The 27,801-nt window shown below is 41.2% G+C and overlaps 1 protein-coding gene across 3 annotated transcripts in view; it reads right to left on the bottom strand.

The window, feature by feature from the left end:
- Positions 1 to 27,801, bottom strand: part of Pld5 (phospholipase D family member 5) — a 325,180-nt gene that overhangs the window by 99,202 nt on the left and 198,177 nt on the right. For 2 of the 3 annotated variants that reach the window (XM_057770618.1, XM_057770619.1), the window contains one exon: positions 17,848 to 17,959. In XM_057770618.1, the coding sequence (XP_057626601.1) occupies positions 17,848 to 17,959 (112 nt within the window). Of the gene's footprint in view, positions 1 to 17,847; positions 17,960 to 27,801 lie in introns of those variants that run through there. The other variant, XM_057770620.1, reaches the window with a different exon arrangement.

The following is a 27,801-nucleotide window of genomic DNA, read 5'->3' as shown; positions in this document are numbered from 1 at the left end:
TCTAAGGTAACATGCAGAATTGTCTATAGACTCCAATCTCTTTTCAATCAGAGGCAAGTAATTTCCTTTAGTTTAAGTTGTTTTGTGGCACCTACCTGCCAATAATACATAGACACGTGGATGGCATATACAGAAGAAAAGAGCAACTGGCATATGAGAAAATGTTAATGGGGGAATATTAGCTGTATTGTTATTTTTTTCAGTGCTGTGACCACGTATTTGATTATATTAGGAAAATGAAAAAAAGAAAATGAAAAAGAAAAACTTCACCTTTTAAGGGTCCCCAGGAGTAATAACACCCCCAAAGTCTTTGATTTTCTTTTTAACTCAAATACCAAAAACTTAAACAGCACAAGGAAAACATCTGAACTCAATGTTCTCTTCTTATGCCACATGTCACTTCCAAGTGACAACTGAGTGTTTGCAAATCTCATTGGAGGGTTTCTCGGTGACTTCCCAGGCCTGACAGCGTAGTTATTTGGATGAGCAGGAAAATGACAGGGAAGGTGATTTGCTACAATCGGCTGCCATGTTGACTCTGGTAATTTAACTGCCTAGGAAACAGCTCTGCAGGACAAAGAATTCCAGGCAATTTGGCAGATCCAAGGGGCCTACTAGCCAGACATGTGCTCAGGCTGGTATGGGTACAGGTTTCTCCAACTTTCATACCCACCAGTTCACTCAGAGTGGCATCCAGTCTCAAATCCTACTGATTTCCCATTATTTATTCCTGGGCTTGCTATGAGGATCTTTGAATAGAAAGAAATTGCTTCATATCAGTTTATGTACACACACACACACACACACACACACACACACACACTCACACACGTTTATGAAGGAGGAAACAAAACCTATAGGCAAAATTATCCAAAACCAAGTACATCCAAATCAGAAATACATAAAATAATCTCACTGGCTTCAATCTTCATTTTTATCTTGAATTCTTTGATCACAGTGATCTACTTGCTCTATATGTTTACATGGCAGGTGTGCAGAGGTCAGTTACAATTTGGAGGAGTCAGTTCTTCCCTTCTGCTGCATCACATGGCTCCCAAGGATCGAGGTCAGGACATCAGCCTTGGCAGCAAGCACTGGTACCTGCTGAGACGCCATGCCAGCCCATTTTTGTCTTTTTAAATGAAAACCACATTTCAATGATTTTTTTTAAATAATACACACTGATGAAAAGATAGACTCTTCAACAAACTGTGGGGGGAAAATGGATGTTTATATGCAAAAGAATGAAACTAAATCTTTATCTCTCATCCTGCACAAAAGTCAACTCTAGGTGAATCAAAGATCTCAACATGCACCATAAAGTCTGAAACTGCTTGAGGAAAAGGTAGGGCACACTTTTCAAGTTATGGGTATAATGGGCTCAATAAGTTATCTTTAGGGATATACATGTATATGCAAATACTATAACCATGCATACTAATTAAAAAGGAGGCCATGCATTTGAAGGAGACAGGGGAGGAGCACGTTAAAGGATTTAGAGGGAGGAAAGGAAAGATGGAAACATTGTAATTAAATTGCATTCTCCAAAAGAAACGGCAGAAAAGATATAGGTCTAAGGAGTTTTTAAACAAGATTCCAGTCATTCCAGAAGTAAGGCTGACAATTGACAAGTAGGACATCATGAAACAGAAAAGCTTCTGCTCAGCAAAGGAAATCATCCATCAGATAAAGAGACAGCCTACGGAATGGGTGATAAGCCTGCATTCGCTAATAGGGGATTGATGTCAAGAACACACAAAAAACTCAAGAAATTAAACGTGAACAAAAGGAATAACCGTGGAAATGAACAGAGTTCTCAAAGGAAAAGCTATGAATGTTCAATAAACACTTCAAAATTTGTTCTACATTTTTGCCAACAGGGAAATGCAAATTCAAGTTTCTTTAAGATTTCATTTCACCCCAGTCAGAATAGTTACTGTCAAGAAGACAGGCAGCAACCAGTGCTAGTGAGACTGTGGAGAGCAGTGGTCCCTTCTGCCCTGTTTGAGGGAATGCAGACTGCTGTGTGTCAGGGCAACTCCAAAAGCTAAAAATAGAACTACCCTATGACTCAGCTACACCACTACTGGGTACACACCCAAAGGACTCGTATGACAGAGTTTGGAGGATATGCACATTATTGCTGTTCTATTCACAACAGCAAGGACGTGGAAGCAGCCTAGACGTCAACCAGCTGGTGACTGGGATAATGAAGATGTGGCAGATAGACACAACAGAATGCTGCTCATCACTAAACAAAGGTGAAATTATAGAATCAGTGAGAAAATTTATGGAGCTGGAAAATATCATACTGAGTAAGGTAACCTAGGCCCAGAAAGCAAAGGCAATATATTCTTTCTCCTATGTAAATGCTAGCTTTACATTTTTAAATTTACATGTTTAAGTTGGAATGAGTGTCCATAGAGACCAGGGAGCAAGACAAGAGCCATGGATCAGGGGAAGAGGGAGGTCTTTAGTGAAGAGATATAAAACACAGAGGAAAGTGAGGGGATTCCTAGTGTGGGGTAGGCTTAAAAAGAGGGTTTTGATAGGATGAGGAGACAAGTCAACCAAAGTTTAATCGCAAATGTTGATTCTATTTTTTTTTCTATTTTTCCTATACATATGTAGACAGAAGTTTCTGTCCCACCCAATCCCATAGACATTCAGTCCCAAATAAATAGAGAGGCTTATATTAATTATAAACTGTTTGGCCTATTGCTCAGGCTTATTATTAACTAGCTTTTATAACTTAAATTAGCCCATACTTCTTAACTATGTTTAGCCACATGGCTTGTTGCCTTTTCTCAGTAAGGTATTCTCATCTTGCTTCCCCTGAATCTGTCTGGTGACTGTGTCTCTGCTTTTTCTTTTCCCAGAATTCTTCTAGTTTGGTTGCCCCACCTTTACTTTCTGTGTGGTTACTGGCCAATCAGCATGTTATTAAACCAATATGAGTGAGAAATCTTTACAGTGTACAAGAGTATTATCCCACAGAAACATTTTTTTCTCTTCACATTCTGATCCCATTTAAAAATTGTGGTTATTCATGTTTTTATGATGAAAAGTAATTATAATTGGAAAGTATCTCTGTGTATTGAAGATATTTATCTTTCATACAACACACTAATTAATTAGTAGGGCATTAGTAGAATTCTGAGCCTTGTTCCTGCCAGATAAGAGCTCTACTGCTGTTCTAGTCCCTCAGCCTCATTTTCAGGCATTCTAAGCTCAAGGAAAAAGCAGCCTCCAAAACATTATGAAAATTAGTGTGGTCAAGCATGAGCAAGGGCAGCTATGCTATATTACTTGATAAATATTATAGGATAATGCTGTCAGGTTTCTATGCTGGGCCTCTAACAGGATGTTACATATCTTTTTTATACACTCATTCCAGTGGTTTGAATGTATCTTCAGGTTGGTGTGACATTCTTAATGGACAAGGAATATGGTAAATGTTCTGTCTGTGGTACAGCTGCTTCTTTACACTGGATGCTAACTCTTCCATCCATCTTCTAGGGATCTACCCATGCCAGGGGCTCTGCCTCATCCTCTGTATTCCACAGGGAAACTAAGGACTGGAAATTTTCCAAACTATTCCAATGGCCTTGATCATGTAGATTAGTCACTTCCCCATGAGATGTTCTAGTTCATTCTGTTGCTGCTGTGAGGGAAGGAAAGGGTTATTTTGTTTTACACTTTCAGGCCAGGCTCCATCATAGAGGGAAGACAAGGTGAAAACTCAAGACAAGAACCTGGAGGTAAGAACCATGTGAGCTGGTTCACTCATGCTCAGGTTCAGTTTCCTTATTTCCAGACCCAGGGTATGTTACTCCCCATAGTAGGCTCGGGCCACCTACATCAATTACTAATCAAGACAGTCCCTCACACACTTGTCCATCGACAAACCCAATGAAGCATTTCTCAGTTGACTTTTTCCTCTCAGAGGTTCTAGGCTGTGACAGTTGGTGCGGACTAAGACACAGGAATCCCTAGAGCTACTCCGCACTCTCTCTATTGATTCCAATGCCAGTTACAGTCATCATCAGAAGTCAAACAAAGGCCAATCAAGAGCCCTGTGATTCACGCACACCATCCTTTAACTCTCAAAGTTGTCCTGGAGATGACTCCATATTCTATTAGTTCCCATGTCAGTTACATAGTTTCCAAGGTGTTTGTCCATGTCATTTGCACACCCTCCCACTATCTTTTAAGTATCTCAAATTCCTGATCTTTCTGTGTGATGTTCCTCTTTCCCATTCCTAGTATCGGCAAGGCTTCTTCTCCACACTGCCTCTTTTTTCTTGAGTAGTCTACCTACCCAGTGGGTTACAGAATTATCAAGCTCTTTAAAAATCAACTTTACTTTAATTGATATTTTCTGGGTGCATTTATTTAATTAAAATTAGCATTTAATAGTTTGTCTTCTCTGCTGCGTTCTTGAGGTTGGGATTTTCTTGGTATAGATTCATGGGTGACAATTCTTCAGCTTCTCCTGTTTCAGAACATGGGTGTTTAAGACAGTCCCATTACATCTAAATACCATCAGCTGTATTCCACACATTTTGGTATACTGTTTTATAGAAAAAGTTTTAAAAAATTCTTTATTTCCATTGTGAGATCATGGTCAAGCATTTTTTAGGATAAGTAACAGGAAGTTTCATTTCCAATGATATGAAAATTTTGTAGTTAGCATTTTTTTCTACTAGTTCCTAACTTGGTTTCACTGCAGTCAGAGAATATATTCAGTATAATTGAAATTCTGTGATATGTGTTGAGTTTGCTTATAGGTTATAATTTTTAGGCTGACTACTTTTTAGGATATCCCAGTTGGAAAGAGTGAGCACACGTTGATGTGTTCTGCATACATTACTTGGGCTGTGTTTGTTCACGGCTCAAATCTTTTACTCGTATTGATTTTTCTTGTGGCTTCTATTAGTGTTCAAATCTCCAGCTAAACACATCTCCTTGTAAATCTTCCAGTTTTTGTTTTCCATTGTTTGAAATTTTTCTCCATATAAAATTAGTATAGTTATGACTTCCTGTTGCGTGAGCTTTCTGATCTTATGGTAGGACTGTTTTATCTCTGGTAATGATAAATGAAAGCATGGTATATTAGCTTTCCTGTAGTTAACATCATATGGAAAACATTTGTCATTTCTTTTCCTGTCACATTTTCTGTGGTCTAAAATATATAAAGTAGGATGTGTATACATGTGTGTAGACATACATATATTAATCCAGCCTGATTTTTTATTCTACAGCTTGAAATTTGACAGTTTTTTGTATAATTACTAATATATTAAAAACATCAACTTGCAATTAGTTGTTCAATTATCGAACCAATTCATTCAGTAGTAACTGTGAACTTCATAATTGTGGTTTTGAGTTTTGAAGTAGTAGAATCTGACCCGATACTTCCATCATGCACACATACTGTGGGCACAGCACACACTTGCACACTCCAGTGTCACTGCCTCTCCCCTCTGTCATGTCCTATTTTTGGTCTTGTATTTTAATTCCCCATATGGTTTAAGTCTCAGAAGCGAGAGTCTATCCAGTTCTGTAGCTACAAATACTGTCTAGAGGCTGGTAACTTCCCAGACTGTACTTTTAACCCTGACTCTTCTTTGTACTTGAAACACACAGAAATCAGACCTAAATCTATCTAGCTTTGGCTATGCAGGAAATACAAAGCAGAGCTCACTAAATCATAGAGTGCTTCACCTCAGCCCCAAGTGGCAAGCAAGCGATTTCCTCTACTAAACTTCCTGTGTTGGGAGATGTAGACGGCTTGTACTCTCCCATTCATAGGGAAGTCCTTACAGCCATTCTTGATATGTTTCCTCATCTCGACCCTCATAGCTGATATATTAAATAATTTCTACCAGTTCAAGTCCCAACAGGTATTTTTGAATATGTATATTTTCTCTGTTCTCTTTAGTCCAGGACACTTCTAACTGCTTCCTGGGATCCAACCACAGTCTACCAGTTTGTTCCTCTGCCTCAATTCCTCTAGCTCATCCTCCACAAACAGCCAAAATAATCTTTAAAATTTCAGAAAATTTCCAACAGAGACTGGCTGTTGTGGGATCTTTTGATTGCACTTGGACCTTTTTGAGACTTCAATAAAGTTAAGCCTTGAATTGGAGGGCAGAGCCAACATTCAGCTGGCCAGAGTTAATCACAGAGGTTTTGGTGAGCCCAGAATAGCATAGAGAGACATAGGAAGGAATAGGGAGAACCTGAGGAAGATTCACACCCCCTTTCAATCTGGGAAGCGTGGAGAGGTAGGGTCAGCTGATCATTTCTCTATCACTTTGTGGATCTATCAGGTTTACATCTCAATATCTAACTCCCAGGTTTTATCCAATAATAGACCAATGAAAGTCAGAAACACAATAAATATTCCTTGAAAGAATGGGTAGATGGATGGATGAACAGATGGATTTAATAGTTTACTGAAGGTTCTAGAACAACACTTCTCAACCTGTGGGCCACGACTCCTTTAGGGGTGAATGACCCTTTCACGGGGGTCACATATTGATACCTTGCATATCAGATATTTACATTACAATTCATCACGGTAGCACAGTTACAGTTATGAAGTAGCAATGAAAATAATTTTATGGTTGAGCGTCACCACAACACAAGAAACTATATTAAAGTTCTCATTATTAGGAGGGTTGAGAACCACTGTATTAGAAGGTCATTCTTATTTCGTCATACCACAAAGCTTTACTCAAGACCCAGGAAGAGCGTCAGCCTTTGCCTTCTGGCTAGTCTTGCTGAATACAAACAACTATGCTTTGCCAAACATCACAATAAACATTATAAAATAACCAGATTATATATAAGTAGAGCCATAGAGCATTTTTAGAATTTTTTGTGTATGTGTATACATGTGTTCATGTGTATGCACATGTATGTTTGTGTGCATGCGTATGCACAAGTTGAGGTCAGAAGTGGATGTCAGGTATTCTTAGTTGTGCCCCACTGTTTTTTCTTGGAGGCCTTCTTACTAACTCTGAAGCTCATGGATCCACTAGGCTTGGCAGTGAGCTCTGGTCACTCTCCTGTGCTGCCCACACCAACCACTGGGCTTGTTGCTGTGTCCCGATTTTACACAAGGCTGAGGATCTGAATTTAAGTCCCCATGGTTGTACAGCAAATGACCTAACCAACTGAGAAACTTCCCAGACCCAGGCCTTTCCAATGTAATTTGAAGCTGCTAAATGGAACAGGGTGGTTGATTTTGTTATCTCCTAAGGCCTCCTCAAAACACATGATTTTTCCAAACCCAGCAATACTGACAAAAATCAAGCATCTGGGCACTATGACAAGAATGAGCACAAGAGATCCCTTCTATCATCCATGACCTGTACCATGAACTGCATCTTTTAGTCTCCTCATCTGTGAAACAATATGTATTGTGGATAAGACCATAAAAACCATAAACTGTAGTGATACCCACACCCCAGGGGTGCCAGAGGATAAGAACACAGGCAAAGCAGGAGAAACACCTATCAGGGGCAGCTGTCTATGGTGGAATATTCCTTTTCACTGTGTGAAGATGTGCCACTGTGATTGGTTTAATAAAAAGCTAAACAGCCAATAGCTAGGCAGTTGGGACTTCTGGAGACAGAGCGGTCTCAGGAGAAGAAAAAGGGAGAGTTTCCCCCCAGACACGGAGGAAGCAGGATGGACAAAGTGGAGATGAGGTAACAAATGCATGGAAGAACATAGATTAAAAATATGGGTTAAGTTAAAAGAGCTAGTTAGAAACAAACCTAAGCTAAGGCCAAGCTTTTATAATTAATAACAAGTCTCTATGTCACGTTTTGGTGAGCTTCTCACCCAAAGAAAAATCCATCTACAACTGTCATCATTAACTGTAGTGATGAGGCGAGCAGGCCTGTTTTTCATCCCGCCCGGTTCCCACATGGCTAGCTTACCCCAGAAATAATTACACAGAAACTGTATTCATTTAAACACTGCCTAGCCCATTATATCTAGCCTTTTATTGGCTAACTCTTACATATTCGTTTAACCCATATTTAGTAATCTGTGTATCACCACGGTGTCGTGGCTTACCGGGAAAGATTTAGCATGTCTGACCTAGCAGCTGGCTCCATGGCATCTGCCTGACTCTGCTTTCTTTCTCCCAGAATTCTGTTCTGTCTACTCCACCCACCTAAGGGCTGGCCTATCAAAAGGCCAAAGCAGTTTCTTTATTTGACCAATGAAAGTAACAAATGGACAGACGACCCTTCTCCATCAATTTACATAATTATAGGCCAAAGGTGTTTTCATTAAGGTTTTTAGGAGACAATATTATTTTTGTTTTTCTTCAGAGATTTTGCTGTTGCCCAGTCTGGATTTGACATTACAATCTTCTTCTGCCTCTTTCTCTCAAGTCTTGGTATTATGGACAGGCACTGCCATGCCTAGATGGTACACCATATCCCTGCCCTCCCACTGTGGAGAGTGTATAGCAAGTTCGCAACTGAACACACAACCCAAGCCCCAAGCCTTGACCACTACAGGAAGGTTTTACTGTTAGGGCATGAGTCACATCTTTCTCTTTATGTCTTCATTCATTCAGCAATCTTCACTCTAGTAAAAAATCAACAGGAGGGAGGGCTTATGTTGTCTAAGTAAACTGAGTCTGAAGCAGGGAAAAGAAGGAACATTGCTTTGGGAGGCAGCTGAGCAGGAAGCTTATTGGGCACAAATGCTGGACTGGCAACATTTACCTTGTATCCCAGGGGCTACTGGTACCCTCCAACAGGGTGTGGGGGAGGGGTGGAGGGCAAAGAGAGTTGACGGGTGTAGGAGTACAGGTGAATTGAAGGAGTAATGTCTAGTGTTCTATTGCACAGTAGGGTGACAGGGGTTGACAAGAACTAATCAAATATTTCACCTAGCTAATAGAGAAGATCTTGAATATTCCCAATGCAAATAAGTGAGGTATTCCTGAGTGAGGGCCATGTTGATGGCTATAGAATGTACAGATGTACCAAGATGCCACAGTGCATCCCACCACTATGTATTGTTACTAGCTATCATGGCTATAAAACTATAGAAAGAGTTTGCATAAGACAAATCAGAGACTTCAGCTATGGCTCAGAGGATAAAAACCTGGCTCTCACAGAGGACCCAAGTTTGGTTCTAAGCAAACAACTGTAACTACAGATTCAGGGGACCTGATGCCCTCTTCTGGCCTCTACAGGCATCACACATAGGAGGTATTCACTCATACACACACACACACACACACACACACACACAAGTTAATCTTTAAACAATAACTTCCTCCCCAAATTTAAATCACATAAAACTTATGAATGAATTTTGTGAAAACCAATTATTCAGGGAGGCTCAAAAATTCTTTCAACTGAGTTGTTACGTTGTTGATTTTCCAACAATGTACAAGATACTCCTATTTTTCCTTTTCAGACCACTGCAGCATTGAATAGGAACAAAGGAAAGAAAAGCCTTTTAGAAGGGTAAATTAAAGTTAAGTGTTGTTTACACTAAGCACAAACTAAAACCACAGCGAAGCTCTGAACTCAGGTTGCAATGCTATGAGAATATCTCACCTGGGCAGCCCCAGGAAAGTCATGAAAGGGGACACAGTGACTCCAGCTGAGTTTCCAAGGCTGCAGGCGCCTTCTCATCGGCTTTGCTTAGGAATAGATTTGTTCATCAACCTCTTTATTGAATATAACAGCTTCTAATCAGGGACCTCTTGTTCTACACACCGTGTGTGGCTCCAAGGGGCAGGCTTTCTGTGGAAAATTTGGCCTCCTGAGGAGGCTTAGACACTAACTCAAGGCTGGTGCATGAGTTAGATCCTGTCTTCCACAAAGCAAGAAAGATTTAGTCCTCACTGGAGTTTTAAGTCATTCTTATCCAATATTTATGTGTTGGAATTTTTAGCCAAGAAACCCTTTCGGATATATGTGAGGGAAGCCTCAGGAGAACAGGAGGCGAGGGAGGGGTGTGCAGGGTTGCCCTTCAAGCCCCAAGCCCCAAGGACATACTTGCTGACCAGTAGTCTGTTCTGGGGCTGTAGGACTCAGCACCACAGCCCACATTACTGGGACCATCTGCAAATCGCACGGCATCATCTGTGGACTGACTTTGTCTCCGAATTATTCTCTCCTATAGTCCCTTCTTCTCTCCCCTTCCCTCTTATCCTAGCAATTTTTCCTTTATGCAAATGATCATTTTTATTATTTTAAAATAATTGTTATTACTGCTGGTTTGTTTTTGAGACAGAGTCTCTCTATGCAGTCTTGACTGTCCTGGAACTCATTATGTAGAGAATGCTGGTCTCAAACTCACAAGGGATCCTCCTGCCTCTACTTCACAAGTGCTGGGATCAAAAGCATGCACTACCTCACTTGGCCTCATTTTAAAAAGTTGAAATTGTTTTAAAGTTCGTAGCAGGTGCTATATTAAGTACTTTCTATGAATTAACTCATTAGTAGCACTGTGCAGCAAATACTATCACAAGCTGATTGTAGAAATTAGGACACAAACTTCAAGAGATTAAATATTTCAGAGTTCTACTGGAACAAAGCCAAGGATATAGTTTTCTTTCTAGAATCTGAACTCATACCCCATACTGCCATAGAAATACCACCATATTTGTCACCATCATCATTATTATCACCACCATCATCACCACTGCCATCATCATCACCTTCATCAACACCATGACTAACACACACACATCATGTACCACACACCATACCCCCACACACCACATACACATACACCACACACACCACACATACTACACACATACACACCACACACATACACTTAACAGATACCAGACACTCCACACATATACATACCACCCACAGACAGACAGACAGACACACACACACATCACATACCACACACATACACAACACACACTTACACATCACACACACCAGACACTCCACACATACACATGCCACAGACAGACAGACACACCACACACCAGAACAAAAGAGCGAAAACAGCTGTAATCTCATCATGTATGGGCTGTCCATATGAACACTCTGAAGTAATTCCTGGAAATGATGAAGTGGCTTCCATCTTGCAGATGACGGCTCTTCCCTTAGCAGTGCCATCTGAGTGTTTCCCTGCATCGCTGACTGTTCCACCTCAGCATGTTCTCTGTGGGATGACTGGCTCCCTATCATGTATTACCTTGTGAACCTTTCTCACAGCAGCTGCTATGGCAACCTGAGAGAAAACAGGTCTGAAAAACAATGGGTTGGCAGAAGAAATATCCTGCTGTTAAGTCCATTTCTATTGCAGTCATGACCATTTGCTAGCAAAATGCCACCATCACGACTCACGCACCTCTGGCTTTGCTGTGTTCTGTCAAGTTGTCCTAACTCTATGAAAACACATGTTGAACAATCGTTTGTGTTCTGCCCAGTTGTAATGCTACAATGCAGGGATTTCCTCGTTATTTTATATCTTGCCATACAGTTAGTTTGCATGTGACATTTGCTCAAGATGAGCCAAAGTTTAACTTTCATAATCATTCCAACAAAGCTATGCATCTCTATTTCCCTTCCAGTGTGATTTAACTGTGGTTCCTTCAAAATGCTTAGTGCTTCCTGGCCACTGGGACAGTCTAAATAGACAGGGTCTAAAATGCGATTTGACCATGAAGAGTCATCTGTGACTGAGACTGAGGGCCGTACAGGCTTGATGGAGAGTTGCTCCTCTCTGGCCCTTCCTGCCTTCTGCCCTGAGATAACACAGGAAGAAGGCTTTCATCAGATGCCTGCACCTTCACCTTAGATTTCCCAGCCTCTTAGATTGTGAGAAATTTCTGTTCTTTTAAAATTGCCTATTTTCTGGATATTCTGCTATTGCAGCTTCAAAAAACATGTGAGTCAGCAAAAAGCTGCAAGAGATGCAGTCCAGCATTGTGCTCTTAACCTTCCTGGTGAGGGAGGAATCACTTCATACCTCTGCCTGTCTCTGTTAATTAGCCACATGGATGAAGAAGCTGGACACCTCAGCAAACTGTAAGGCTCCCTGCCCATCCACCTGGACAAGTGACCGCGTGGAAAAGCATATACAAAAAGTGAGGCACTCAGTTCTGATCTCCACAGGGTCTTACTAAAAGAAATATTGACAAGCCGAAGTACTCTTGACTTCCAGCAAGCCTCCCAATGCCCTTTCTGTTAGGAGGAAGGTAGCATGTGTATTTCTGTTAGGAGGAAGGTAGCATGTGTATTTCCATGGAATGAGCACCTGTGTTAGCTTTCTGTTACCATCACAAGCAACTAAGACATGTAATGTGTCAAAAGAAAAATGATCTGCTCAGTTCCAGTTGACTCTAGCCCAGAATCTAACCCACAGCTCCATTTTGGACTTGTGGTGAAACATCACACCATAGTGGAAGCCTGTGGCAGAGCAAAAACTGATGGCCTCCCGGCCAGGAAAAGTGCCAAACTGAGGAAGAGATCAGAGTCCCATGATCCCCTTCAAAGGCACGTGCCCATAAGGCGCCACTTAAAGGCTGCACCAGCTCCCAATAGCACCATTCTGAGGACCAACCTCTTAGCACACATGCTTAGGTCAGCCAGTCAACTTCAGCACTATTGCAGAGGCATACACCACTTACACATTATAACGCTTTTCCTGTCACCTAGCAACCAGTACAGCCACTGAGATGCAGCTTAAGGTGTAATCGCAGGGCATCACTTTTTTAGTAGATTCCTCTTATTGCAGAGAAAATTATCCCTTTGAAATTACCTAGGTTTTTTATTACATTGGATAAAATCCTCCAGCTCTTCCAAATCTTCTGATTTTAAACTTGGCAATTTGACACAGTGCACATTCTCTTTTTACAAATAAATAGAATTCTCAGTGTTCTAGATACTGGGGAGATATGGAAACGCTGCAGGGTTCTGTGGTTTTTTCTGCAGGCAGGCTTGAGGTGTTACATCACAGATTTCTTTATTGATGAACATCCAGTTCCTTCTACGCTAAAGTCCAGAGGTAGAGATGGCATTGTTGTGCAGTGGTAGCTAAGAGGGGATGTCTTAGGGCCCGCGGGAATGCAGAGGAGCCCAGGCCTCAGTGGGAAAGAAGGAACGATCCAGAGAGATTCCTCTAGCCCACCATCTGAGTTTCACATTTTATTTATTTATTTACTTACTTACTTACTTACTTACTTACTTACTTACTTATTCTCCAGCCGAGGTTTCATTCACTCTCCAGTCTGGCCTGAACCTCAGGTCTCAAGTGGTCTTCCTGCCTTAGCCTCCTAAGTAGCTGGAGCCACATGCAAACTGTGCCTGGCTTCACAGCGTTGCTTATTCCTAGTCCTAGCTCAGACCTCTGTATAATTTACTTAATTATCTTTAAGTCAAATTCAAAGTGACTCAGTTTTTAATTTAGTGTCGCCTTAAGTTCTCACACTTATAAAATATCATGTCTGGTGCATATTAGTTATTTTATCTCAGTATTTAGTAAATGAATGCATTTGAATTTTTAAATTGAGAAAAAATAGCCTTAGAAATCAGTTCACATACCTTCTATATAGAAATTGGTGCTCTTAATTGGGGCATAATACTAATGATGACAGTGAGCTGCTGAAAAATGTTCAGACAAGAAAGGAAGGAGAGAATTTGTTTTTTTCATTTTCTTTTATCTTATTTTTTAGAAGCATCCTTTTATGTGGAGACTAGAACACAGCAAGGCTAGAGTGGAGAAAAATGGTGAGGATATCATTTGTACTTGTGCCAGAGACAGGATATAAAAGCCCAAATTGGAAAAGAAATTTGATAGGGTTGTTTTGGCAACAGCCTGGGTTGTTAATCACCCGTAGAACTCATCCAACACTTTGAAGTCAAGTTGGTCCTTACCTAGAATCACTGCATAAACATAAAGGGAGGGGAACCCATGGTTGTCCCAAAGTTGTCCTATAACAGAGTTAGAAGTGGACTTTTTTACCACTAGAGGATCACAGGGCTGGGGTGGGGGTAAGTTGTAGGAGCAGAAATGGACCCAGTACAGACTAAGACATAAAATACTAAGGTAACGTGCCACAAATTATACCAGTGGCCAAAGCAAAAGTCATTTGTTTAACTCCCATATGAGGGAAGTTACTATTATCACCATTTTATTGATAAGGATGCTGAGGTTCAGAAAAAATAATTTACTTAAGATTGCATTCCACAGTGATGGCGGGTTCAGAGTTTCAGCACCGTCTATGCGTACGACACAATAGGACCTTTGTCTAAATATTCTGCTCATCACATTAGATAGTATCAGAGCATACTGTTTTCAGATACACACAGTGGAGCAGTCCCTGCTCTGCTAAATATTTTAGTGTTCTGTGAAGAAAAGTACAAGACAGAGTTCTTCAAACGCTAATGGCCAGCCATGAGACAGAGGGACCACCCAGCCTTTATGTCTGTAGCATGTGCCCGAAAGACATCACCTTAGAAGAGGGTGACATGAAAGCCAAGACTGGCAGAGAATCGTGCATGGGTGGCAGTAAGACATCTTGACCTTAGTCACTGCCAGGACAGACTGAAAAGATGCTGAGTGCTTCTGCTCAATGATTCTATGCTGTGTAGAAGGCTCCAGAATAAAGCGTCTCAGGACAGGAGAGTACTGGGGCTCTCAAGTTCCTGTCCCGTGGCAAGCTTCTAGAGGGTAGAAGTTGGAATAACATGGTGTGACCTCCAGAAAAATTTCCAAATTCTACTTCTCAACGCTGATATGAAGTTAACATAGACAAGCTTACCTACCTGAGAGCTGGACTTAGGGGTAATTATAAAGCACTATGACCTAAGTCACACACACTCCCTCAGATGTCAATGTATCTTAAATTATACTCTGCTCATTTGGAGTAGGTGGCTCAAAAGCCATTGTAAAATGTTCAAGTTGGAAACCATGGCGATTTTTATTAATTTTAAATTTAAAAACTCCAATCTCCGACATAGAATATTTCCTTTGAAGTTTTAAATCCACACAGTGGATGTGAAAATGAAAACGAGTTATCATTGATGAATGAGTACAGGTTCCTTGAATTCAAATAAGCGAAGGTGAAGCTTGCCTTTAGAGTTTGATAAAAAGACCCAGAAGCTCACTCTGTTTTCCTTTTTAATAAATAGCAAAACGAAAGCTAAACACATTAGCGTTTAAACATGGTGTCATTGGTGAAAGGACTTTTGTCTTGTTTCACATTTAATTTTTGTTTGTTTTTGAGACATTGTTTTTCTGTTTAACCTCTCTGTCTGTTCTGGAACTCTCTCTGTAGTCTGTAGATCAGCTGGCCTTGAACTCACAGGATCCACCTGTCTCTGCCTCCCATAAAGCCAGGCACAGTAGCTATGCCTGGAATTCTAGTACTTGGGAGGCTGGAGTTGGGTGACTGCTGTGGATCCTAGCCAGCCTGAGCCACACAATGAGTTCTAAATCAGTCTGAGCTACAGAAAAGAAACACAAGATAAATGACATAAAATTCTGACTTCAATCAATGAATTATGACCACCCGTAAACATGAATGAAATATCTGCTGTTGAAGATGCTGCAGTGTTCAGTAGGGCCCCACAACTGTCAGTTGTCCAGCAGGACAGGGCAGGCTGTCTATGGAGCTCACCTGCTAATGAGGGAAGTCCCAAGTGTCAGTTCCATTCAAACCACAGACTGCACCTGTGTGAGTCACCTGACGAGATCTTAGTCACAGAGGACACAGATGACATGATGCCAGACACCACTGTGAATGCCATAAGGCTGAAGTTCAGACCCCACACTGTGGGAATATACATTTCTGTTCTTTATCAATTTCTCAGTCTCTGGCATTTAATTGGAGTCACACAAGCTGACTAAGAGACTCTCTGATTGTGTGTCATCCATCCATCCACCCACCTATCATCCATCCATCCACCCATCCATCTACCTATCATCCATCCATCCATTCATCCACCCATTCATCCATCCCTCTACCTACCCATCACCCATCCATCCATTCACCCATCCACCTACTATCCATCCACAGCACCTTTACAACATTTAGCAAGGGCTATAACTAGGAGTAAATGGTACTTCTCAGGCCCTCTCTTCCCCCATTAATAAGCCCAAGGATATGCAAACAGATTTATTGAGAAAAGTATTCTGAAAACTGCAAATACAGCCCTTTCCATTCCCCAGTTATCCAAAGAATCCCTTCCTAAAGAGGGCGTGTTAGAGAGCAAATGCGTGGATAGTAGGAACTCAATTGGATATATTTTTTTAAATGTAAAAAGTAATAATACATTTTAGAGCCATCTGAACTATGCCTGAACTGGGTATTGACCAGTTTTAAAAAATATGCTAACTGAAAAAAAAGTTAATTGAAAAATTTCAGATATAGCAACATTCCACACATGTTTAAACTTTCCTACACAGAGAGAGAGAAAAAAAAAAAAAACCAAGCAAACAGCTATAGGTTTAGTAGCTCTTGTCTGGAACCTCAGCAGTCTGGAGACAGAGGCATGAGGATTGCTTGCAAATTTGAGGCCAGCCTGGTCTACATAGTGAGGCCTAGGTCAGCCAGGACTGCGTGGTGAGATTCTATCTCAAACGATCAAAACAAAAGAAAACAAAATGATAACACTGGCCCTAGTAGCATGGTGATAGGTTTTGTGACAAGTGTTCCCCAAAGCCCCGTGTCAGGATGGTTTGGCCTTCAGTCTGTGCCACTGTATGAATGGTAGTGGAACCTTAAGGTGGCATCCTAAAGGTCCCCAAAGAGAGACTGATAATTTGGTCTCTCCCTGTTTTTCTGATACGCTTTGTGGCTGTCTTAAGCCAAACAATCTCCTCTGTCATGTGCCAGCACTTTGAACTATTCACCAGAGGCCCAGTGCAGTAGGGACAGTTGACAAGGGACTCAATTATGGAACAGTCTGTCATAGTAAAGCTTTTCCTTCATTATGTTAATTATCTCAGGTATTTTCTTATAGCAATGCAAAGCTGTCTATACAATGTTGATGTGTATATCCAACCTTAGGTCTTTTATTTCTCTATTTCAATTATTTATTTAATTTTATTTTGTGACAGGCTTTCTCTGTATAATAGTCCTGGTTGTCTTGGAATTCACTTTGTAGACCAGGCTGGCCTTGAACTCAGAGAGATCCACCTGCCTCTGCCTCCTGAGTGCTGGGATTAAAGGCGTGCGCAGTTTTGCATAGGAAATGCTGAGAAAATGATTTTACAAAATTAAAAAAAAAAACTCTTTGGATTGAGAATGCAGCTAGAGACGATGGCAGAGAAAGAAAATTATGCCAGAACGGAGCTCAGTGTGGCTGTGGTCAGGGCACACCGCAGTGGAAGGGAGAGTGAGGTTTCCTGTGGAATTATCCTAAAGTCAGGAATCATAGAGCTTCCGGGGTTCCTAGACCCAAGCATATTACTGAAGATTTCATCACACAAAGAGGATTTCCACCTGATTGGCAAGAGAGAAATGGGAACCTAGTACTTAATTTCCTTGAAGTGGCTCTTTTCTTCAGATCAAAGTCCTGATTTGTGCAGAAAAGTCTGATTCTTCTTCTTAACTAAACATCATCTAATGAACAGAAGATTATTTTTCATAAACTGATATACAAAATGCCACTATTGAAATCTCAGTAGTATTGACTAATTAGTTTCCCCACTTCAAAGCTATAATCAGGGCTTTGTTTGTTGGTGAGGGGGTGGGGCCAAAGGAGAACTAAGACACAATATGTGTAATGTACTAATGAAAAAGAAAAGATGTATTATTTGAAGTGAAATTCACGGTATTGTCACAGAATGTCCATGGTAAAGTAGCATCGACCTTGGCCTTACCCTTTAATTTCAAGGCTTCTAATACCTTTGAAGCAGCAGTCACGTCGCTCACCAGCTTGATTTCGATGTTTTGTGACGTCAGCTGGAGCAATTTCTCAAAGAGCCGTTGACCCTGGGAGAAATATTCAGAGACAAAGGAAGACAGAAACCTAAATGTTTGCCATTTGGAGTTGGTATAAATAAACCTTTTAAACTTTATGTATTCAGATTGCAAAAGGCAAGCGCTCCAATGACAGATATTCACAGATGTGCGAAGTTCTCTGAGTTTCATGACTAGAATAGAAACACGAACATAGATGGCATTCTGTCTTTTCAGGCACTGTGCAATCCAGCAATCTGCAATAATAATTTTAATAACAGGATACAAATTTACTTCCCTTTTGCTTTTAAAGCTGTAGATCCCTGCACATAAAGACATAGTGTAAAAATATTCAATAGCCACAGTTTGGCACAGAAAAACCAACTGTTTTTTTTTGTTGTTTGTTTGTTTTTTAATTTACAAACCATGCTTTTTAATCTCACTAGTCTCCAGTGCTTTCCTTGTAAATACAGACTACACTCACTTTGGAAGGTTTCTATGATGTCAGCAGAGATCATCAAAACTAGTGGGGGCATTTACGGTCACTGATTTACTTCATCTTGTCTAAAACCTATTTCCCTGGACAGAACAAACATTCTGCATCTCTCTATATTTATATATAATATGTTTATATTTATATAACAAATATAAAATGAGGTTTGCCTAGTAAGCGTCTCAGAAGCATATAATCTTTATGACTTATTTCGGGTAGACTGAGTGATGGAGGAGCCAGGCACGACCCTGTCTCCAGGGACGACACTGAAATAGCACGTAGTGTTTGTTTTCCATCTGTGTTTAGATAGGCACTGGTCTATTGTTTCTGAGTTTTCCTGTTTGTTTGTGTGGACCTTAAACACAAATACCTTCAAAAGGGCCAGCTGGATAAGGCTTAGGGCTTAATGGGCCTCAAGGGAACCATTAAGCTTACCTTATCTTGATAAAAATCCGTGGTTGGTAACGATTATTTATAAAGCATTTGGTGATTGGGAGGAGTTGATGAAGCAAATGAGGATGCAAATGGGGATACAAATGAGCATGCAAATGAGGATGCAAATAGGAATGCAAATGAGGATGCAAGCAGTGATTCCCTAAAAGCCTCCTTATGGAGGAGGAAGATCAAAGATTAAAAGGCAAGGAGCTGGCTTGACAGCTGACAGCAGAAAGGGGTGTCTGGCACCTCTCGCTTGGAGCTGGCCAGCAGCCAAAGGTTTCTATCCCCTGGGTACTGGGGGATACCCTCTGCGTTGGAGCCTGTTAGTAGAGGTTGAGGTTGCCCACTGTGGAGCTTATCTCAGACTCTCAAAGTTCTCAGTATCCCAGAGCCTGGGGGTAACTTCACTCCTAACAGACAGCATGGGGAAAACGCATAATTGAAACATGCAAATGCCTATTAACAAGGCCTAAAGAGGAAGGAAAGTGGGGAGGGTGACCCCCAGCTGCTGGTTTGCTGCTCTTGGTATGGGAGGCTATTTTTATTTTTAACAATTTATCATTTGCAAGTATTCATGTATGTGTGAGTGGGAGCCACTACACTGTACACAGGGGTTGGCGGAAGGCAGTTGGAGCTACCAGATGTCCTGGAGCTAGAGTTACAGGTGGTTGTGAGCTGCCACACGTGAGTGCTGGGAACTTAACTACTCTGGAGGAGCAGCAAGCGCTCTTAACCGCTGAGCCTCCTCTCCATTACCCTTGGGGTGTGAATTCTGAGCGAGGGCACTGGCAATAAGAGGCTTCATATACAGCGTGAGGGCACATCCACATTGTGGAGCTCATGGCTCTGGTCTACACAAGCCACTCGTACGGTGCGGATTGCTACCCCACCCCTCACCCTGGTCAACATAGATTCACGCAAGTTGATTGTATTTTTCTGTTTCACATAAAAGCCCACCTTGTGTCTTGGCAATATCCTATAGCTAGTGAGTCAGTGTTTTTCTTATGTTCATTTTTAAAAATCTCTAGTTAACAAAACACATTTAGCAGAAATAAAATAGAAGTTGTCACCCGACCCATCTTTATTCTAGACCCTGTACCTTAAGCTTACTTCCCTTGTATTCTTTTGTGCGACTTGAATCAAGAACCAGAACTCTTACACACCAACGAAAATAGAAACTCTGAAACCTACAGATGAAGGCAGCTGCCTTTCCTGTTAGTGGGTGTGGGGATGACTCAGGCTAGGGAATCTGATGGGTTCAACGGTAACACTCACTATGATGAACTTGGGCTTGTAGAACTCTGTCCATAGGCTTGAGCGGAACTTCTACTAAGTCATCGGTTTCTGACATGTTATGTCCCTGCCCCAACATTTTTGTTATAATAAATGTTATAAATTATATAACATTTAGAATGTACCAACTTTCTGTGTGTGTTGGGGGGGGCTGGGTATGTGTATGCATATGATGTGTATGTGTATGCATATGATGGGGTGCACATGTTTCCGCGTGTGTGCTTATGGAAACTCAATGTCAGTTTGGGATACCAATCTTCAGATACCATTTACCTTGATTTTTGAATTGTTTTAAAGACAGATGCTAGGCAGGCTGGCCAGCAAGCCCTGGGAATACACCTGTTTCTGATTCCCCAGTGCTGGGAGTATAAGCACATGCCACCGTGCCTGTTTGTTTGCTTTTTCTTTTCTTTCTTCTTTCCTTCTTTTTTTGTTTCTTTGTTCCTTCCTTCCTTCCTTCCTTCCTTCCTTCCTTCCTTCCTTCCTTCCTTCCTTTAGCATGGCTTCTGGGGATCAAATTTAAACTGTCATGTTTGTGTATCAAACAATTTATGGGCTGAGCCATCTCTCCAACCTCACAATCTACTAACTTTCAAAAGTATAGTTTTCAAAATTTCAATGTGTTTATGTATATGTGTCTGTGTGGGGGTATGTGCACGTGAGTGAGGGTGCCAGAAGAGACCAGAAGAGGCTAGGATGCCCTGGAACTGGAGTTTCAGATGGTGGTGAACTCTCTGACTAGGGCGTTGAGAACCAAACTTGAGTCTTCTTCAAGGGGAGGACATGTAGTGGCTAAGAAGCACTCTTATCTGCAGCAGCAGCTCTCCGGCTCACACGTGACAAAGCTTTACACATTATGCCATGCACAGGTCTCCAACAATTTTCTCTGTGATGAATTCGCTCATTAAAAAAAGAGTAGAAGGAAGAAAGAGAAATAACAAAAACCTCATGTCTTTTAAGTATCAACAAAAATTTAAAAATCTTATCCTTTTTTCTGAAAACCATTATTCACTGGTTATACTCATGAACCAAGCATGGATGTAAGGTTGATTTTAAATTATGTACATATATCAACATGTATGCATAGAATCATATATGGTTAATATTGAATGTTAACATCACAGTATCCAGAATCACCCACGATACACAGGCCTGTGAGGGATTACCTAGGATAGGTTATTGAGGTGGGAAATCCTGTCTTAACCATGGATGGCACCACGGCATGATTTTGTTGAGGTATTTTATCACTGCAAACAGAAAAGTAACTACGGAAGGTTCCCCGGGAAGAAATGAGACGAGGTGACGAGATGATTAAGGCCTTATACACCTTAACCAGGACAATGAAAAAGGGTTTTTAGCCCTGGGCTAAGGAGCTGGTTATGAGAAGGTGAGCAGAGAAAGTGTATGGTCAGGTAGGGTAGTCTTGCTATGCCTACAGGAGAGAAAACTCTCAGATGGTAGGACCTGTCTTTGGAAGTATCTCTTCTTATTGAAGAGACATGCTTTATGAAGGGAGTTTTCCTTTATGGATGCAACTATCCTTTACAAAAAAGGGAAAGTACACTCTATTCTAGGTAGAGATAAGAAGCTTTCCCTGTACATGCTGGTTCTCACTTGCCATTGGGCAAAATAATCTGCATGTTCAAGATGCATATTTTGGGGTAACATATTTTGATTCTGGCATCCTTCAACCATAGTGAAGTGGGGGTTATAAATTATTCTTGTTTCTGTTGACTCAAAATAACTGCTACAGTGAAAGAAATGCCCAAATTCAAGATGAAAGGAAAAAGCAAAGATATTAAGTATGACAGAGAAGCTGTGCTTGGTACAGTGAACTCAAGAGAAGTGTATAGACCATAGGGGTAGTTCTCGAATTTGCCGTATAATAAAACTCTTTGTTCTCATAAAATGTATTTTTATTTTATTTGTGTATGTGTGTGTTCATGATCATGTATATGTGCACACGTGCATGTGTGTATGTGTGTGTGGAGGTCAGAAGAACAACCTTGGGTTATTTTCTCAGATGCCCTCTATCTTTTGTTTAAAGGGTCTCTCATTGAACTGAAACTTCCCAAAGCATATAAAGCCAGAAAGCTTCAGGGGTAATAATAATGTAACTCTATCATACCATTGATGACATTACAAGCACATGCCACCATGTCCAGTTTTGTATGTGGGTTTGGAGAATTGAATTTACATGCTCATGCTTACGGCAGAAGAACTTTATCAACATAGCTATCTCTCTCTGCCCTAAAATAAAATCTTGAACTTAGCATTTCCTTAAATTTTTTCTGTGTTCTCTTGTGTAGAATTCAGGGACTCCACAGATGACTTGCGAAAGCCATAGAATCATCAAGATTCCGAGATTTGATAACCAAATGAGAATGCCATAGATATAAGATACTTTGGAGATCCACCAATCTTGTTTGGTAATTAAGAACTTGAGAAAAACAACAGAAAACAAAACAAAATAAAAACAAAACCATGAGGGGTAGGTTGAAGATACTCAGACTGCCGGTGGCCAGTCAGGCATCGGGGCTTTGGCTGTTCTCAGTCAGAACCATTTTGTTTAGAAAGAGGTTACTTTCACGTCTCCCACTCCCATCAAGGGACATCACAAAGATATGAACACCTCTCACTAGTCCCCACTTCCCCATGTATCCCTCTACTTCTGTAGGAGACCTGGACAATAACACCTGAGACTCTGGAGGACACTCAGCACTCAAGCCATGGTGATGCTCAAACATTTATGTCTTTTTTGTTGGATCCACTTCAATATATTGATACTTCTTTTTATCAAAATGTTGATAGCCCTTTCCTTCTAGGTGTTAAAAGGTAAATTGGAAGGAGTTACTAGTCCTCCACCGGAGCAAGTGGAAAATAGCATCCATCAATTCCTTCCTCAGTCCCAGACCCAGGAATGCTGCCTTGATGTCTGTCTTGCCTCCTAAAGAACAAGCATCTCTGGGGTCATTTGAGTGGAGTGAAAAACACCCATCAGGTGCCTTTGACCCCCAAACTCTAACTCTGCAGCTGGAAGAATAGATTTTCTGAGACATGCTGTTTAAAACACAACCTATAACCAAGTTAATAATATGCTTTGAGATTATTTATAACTATGTACTCATTCTGCTTACATACTCTGTAGGCAACTGGTACAGTGTTAGCTGACTTCTAAGGTGAACATTGTAATCAGTCCTACTGTACTGTGGACTTCCAATGTAGTTAACTCCTAGAAGCTCAGCTGAATGCACAGCCTAGGTCGTACCATGTGGGTCTCTTTTCACTGTCTGTCCGTCAGCTGAGTAGTATTGATCTGCCTTAAGCTTCTAAACAGTAGAGTCAACTGACCATGGCTTACACTGTGCGACACTGTGAGTCAAAAATAAATATCTGGTCTTTATAAATTGATTATCATAGGTATTCATCCAAAGGATTGAAAGTTGACTGATGCAAACATAGCGGGTACCCAATGATGTAGAAGCCAGATATGGTTGGGATGGAACCTAGGACTTGAGCACTAACGTAGGCAAAGAACAAAGGATACTACAGCCATGATTCAGTGTCAGGAGCATTTATCACGAGCTATTGTGGATCACAATGCAATTACAGCTTATAGCAATTGATAATTCAGATGGCAACCAACCAGGGAAATTATTCCGCACACACGAACAAGAGGATAATCATCAATCAACCCATTGAAAGAAATAAGAAAGCAGATGAAATAAGTCAGAAGAAATTAAAAAAAAAAAAACCTACCCAATTTAGGAAAGACATGACCCCAGCTAAGACCCTAAGCAATAGTGGAGAGGTTTCCTGAACTGGCCTTTCCCTATAATTAGATTGATGACTACCTTAATTATCATCATAGAACCTTCATTCAGCAACTGATGGAAGGAGATGCAGAGATCCACAGCTAAGTACTGGGCCGGGCGTCATGGAAACCAGTCAAAGAGAGGGAGGAGCAATAATATGAGCAAAGGGGACAGACCATAATGAGGATAGGATACCCACAGAAACAGCTGACCTGAGCTAGTGGGAGCTCACTGACTCTGGAATGATAGTGGGAGAACCTGCACAGGACCAAACTTGGCACTCTGCATGTGAATGACAGTTGTGTGGCTTGGACAGTCTGTAGGGTCACTGGCAGTGAGACCAGGATCTATCCCTACTGCTTGAACTGGCTTTTTGGAGTCCATCTTTTTGGAGGAATGCCTTGCTCAGCCTAGATATAGGGAGGAAGGCCTTGGTCTTGCTTTAAAGTGATGACTCCCCATGGGAAGTCTTACCCACTCTGAGGAGTGGATGGGGAGTAAGGTGAGGGGAGCTGGAGGAGGGGGAACTGGGATAGGTTTGTAAAATGAGAAAGATCATTTAAAAAATTAATTAATTAAAACATAAATCTAAGCCAGGCGGTGGTGGCGCACGCCTTTAATCCCAGCACTTGGGAGGCAGAGGCAGGCGGATCTCTGTGAGTTCGAGACCAGCCTGGTCTACAAGAGCTAGTTCCAGGACAGGCTCCAAAACCACAGAGAAACCCTGTCTCGAAAAACCAAAAAAAAAAAAAAAAAAAAAAACATAAATCTAAGAAAAGTTAAAAAACAAAACAAAACATTTGATGGTAGAGAAATACCTGGTCCCTCTGTAAAACAGCTGGTCATAAAGGATTGAAATTCTTAAACACCTCTGACCAAAGGGGAAAATAAAGTAACTCAGAAAGGAACTCATGTCTGACCAGCAAGGAATGAACCAACCACAGCACTGAGTTCCATCAGTGGACAGATGATAGAATACTGGGCCCGTACAAGAACTTTCATGTGGGGGTGAAGGAGAAAAGCATGTGCAGATATGAAGAGATTTAGCAACTGTCCTGTGTTGGGGGATATTCAATCACACTGTGAACCCCAAGTTTGAGGAAGGATGTGTTCTTTGGGAGATGCCAGGAAGGAGAAAAGGTTAACTAGGTGCTACTCAAACTCTCTGAGCTAGTAGGTTTTCACCCCAGTCTTTGAGTCTCAAGTTTTATTTACAAATAGAATGATAGAGATGTAGTTAAAGCTACCTTTAGCAGCAGTGGCAGAGCCAAGGCCTGCAGGAACAGAATTCCCACCAGGTGACCTGAGCAGGGGACCTTGGCAGAAAAGCAGCTTGGGAACTGTGGAGTCGCAATTGCTGACTGAAATAGCAGGCGATTAAGGCACAGCAGCCACTGGGCTGAAGTTAGAACAACACATTGGGCACCAATCCTGCCTGTATCCCCCATATGAGGAACAGCTTTAAGGAAGGACTTTAACCAAATAGAAACAAAACAAAACAAAAGTCTCTGAACAATGTAAAAGAAGATGGTGGGAAAAATGGGTGGGGCATAATATTTTCTGCGTTATTATTAAATATATTTGCTAAATAAAGATTCTTAACAGAGCGATGCATTATGCAAAACAGGAGCAGGTGCATCAGGGACACTGAAACAATAGAGTGCAAAGAATTAAAGTTTCTCCAGGGAATCCATGCAGGGTGAGTCTTGGTGCCAGAGGAGCAGCTGTCTCCTGTGTAATAAGTCTGTCTGTTCTGTGTGTGTGTGTGTGTGCTTGCGTGTGTGAAATATCAACTGTAATTTGCTATAGTTTTTCAGACATTTTATAGTAGCAGGCTATTGCCAATAAAAAATGTCCAATTGTTCCTTTAAAAAGAAACTACTAAGTCACAGACATTAGCGCACATCCATATTCCTTGCACTCAGTCAGTAGAGGCAGGAATGTTGCTGTAAATTCGAGGTTGCTTACAGATATCTAGTGAGACCTGATCTCAACTCAAAACATCAAGGCAAAAATGACAAATAAAACAAGAAAAGAAAGGAGAAAAAGAAAGAGAAAGGGGGGGGAGGGAGAAAGAGAGAGGGAGAGAGGAGAAAAAGAAGGAAGGAAGAAGGAAAGAACTAAAAGGAGAGCTATTATAAGAGAGGAAATACATACAGGGGAATAGAGAAAACAACCAAAGAAACACAGCCCCGCGGCTCATATAAGACAAGATTAGTTTTCTTTTTTTTTTTTTTTTTTTTTCCTTGCTGATTTTTTTTATTAATTAATTAATTTAATTATTAAAGATTTCTGCCTCTTCCCCGCCACCACCTCCCGTTCCCTCCCCCTCCCCCAATCAAGTCTTCCTTCCTCCTCAGCCCAAAGAGCAAGCAGGTTTCTCTGCCCTGTGGGAGGTCCAAGGACCACCCACCTCTATCCAGGTCTATTAAGGTAAGCATCCAAACTACCTGGGCTCCCACAAAGCCATTACATGCAATAGGATCAAGAACCCATTGCCATTGTTCTTCAGTTCTCAGTAGTCCTCATTGTCCATTATGTTCAGCGAGACCGGTTTTGTCCCATGCTTTTTCAGTCCCCGGCCAGCTGGCCTTGGTGAGTTCCCGATAGATCATCCCCATTGCCTCAGTGTGTGGGTGCACCCCTCGCCGTCCTGAGTTCCTTGCTCGTGCTCACTCTCCTTCTGCTCCTCCTTTGGATCGTGAGACTTCAGTCCAGTGCTCCAATGTTGGTCTCTGTCTCTGTCTTCTTTCATCGCCTGATGAAGGTTAATATTCAGGGGGATGCTTATATGTTTTTCTTTGGGTTCACCTTCTTATTTAGCTTCTCTAGAGTCACGAATTATAGTCTCAATGTCCTTTATTTATGGCTAGAAACCAAATATGAGTGAGTACATCCCATGTTCCTCTTTTTGGGTCTGGCTTACCTCACTCAGGATAGTGTTTTCAATTTCCGTCCATTTGTATGCAAAATTCAAGAAGTCATTGTTTTTTACTGCTGAGTAGTACTCTAATATGTATATATTCCATACTTTCTTCATCCATTCTTCCACTGAAGGACATCTAGGTTGTTTCCAGGTTCTGGCAATTACAAACAATGCTGCTATGAACATAGTTGAGCATATACTTTTGTTGTATGTTTGGGCATCTCTTGGGTATATTCCCAATAGTGGTATTGCTGGGTCAAGAGGTAGGTTGAACCCGACTTTCCTGAGAAACCGCCACACTGCTTTCCAAAGTGGTTGCACAAGTTTGCATTCCCACCAGCAATGGATGAGAGTGCCCCTTTCTCCACAACCTCTCCAGCAGAGGCTATCATTGGTGTTTTTGATTTTAGCCATTCTGACCGGTGTAAGATGGTATCTTAATGTTGTCTTGATTTGCATTTCCCTGATTGCTAAGGAAGTTGAGCATGATCTTAAGTGACTTTTGGCCATTTGAACTTCTTCTGTTGAAAAGTCTCTGTTCAGCTCAGTGCCCCATTTTATAATTGGATTGATTAACCTTTTACGGTCTAATTTCTTGAGTTCTTTGTATATTTTGGATATCAGACCTTTGTCAGTTGCGGGGTTGGTGAAGATCTTCTCCCAGTCAGTGGGTTGCCTTTCTGTCTTAGTGACAGTGTCCTTTGCTTTACAGAAGCTTCTCAGTCTCAGGAGGTCCCATTCATTCAATGATGTCCTTAGTGTTTGTGCTGCTGGGGTTGTACGTAGGAAGTGTTCTCCTGTGCCCATGTGTTGTAGAGTACTTCCCACTTTCTCTTCTATCAGATTCAGTGTGTTTGGACTGATATTGAGGTCTTTAATCCATTTGGACTTGAGTTTTGTGCATGGTGAT

Source organism: Chionomys nivalis, chromosome 5 (assembly GCF_950005125.1).
Source record: "Chionomys nivalis chromosome 5, mChiNiv1.1, whole genome shotgun sequence".
NCBI lineage: Eukaryota > Metazoa > Chordata > Mammalia > Rodentia > Cricetidae > Chionomys > Chionomys nivalis.
The sequence above is the reverse complement of the archived record's forward strand: the minus strand, read 5'-3'. Positions and strand labels throughout refer to the sequence as shown.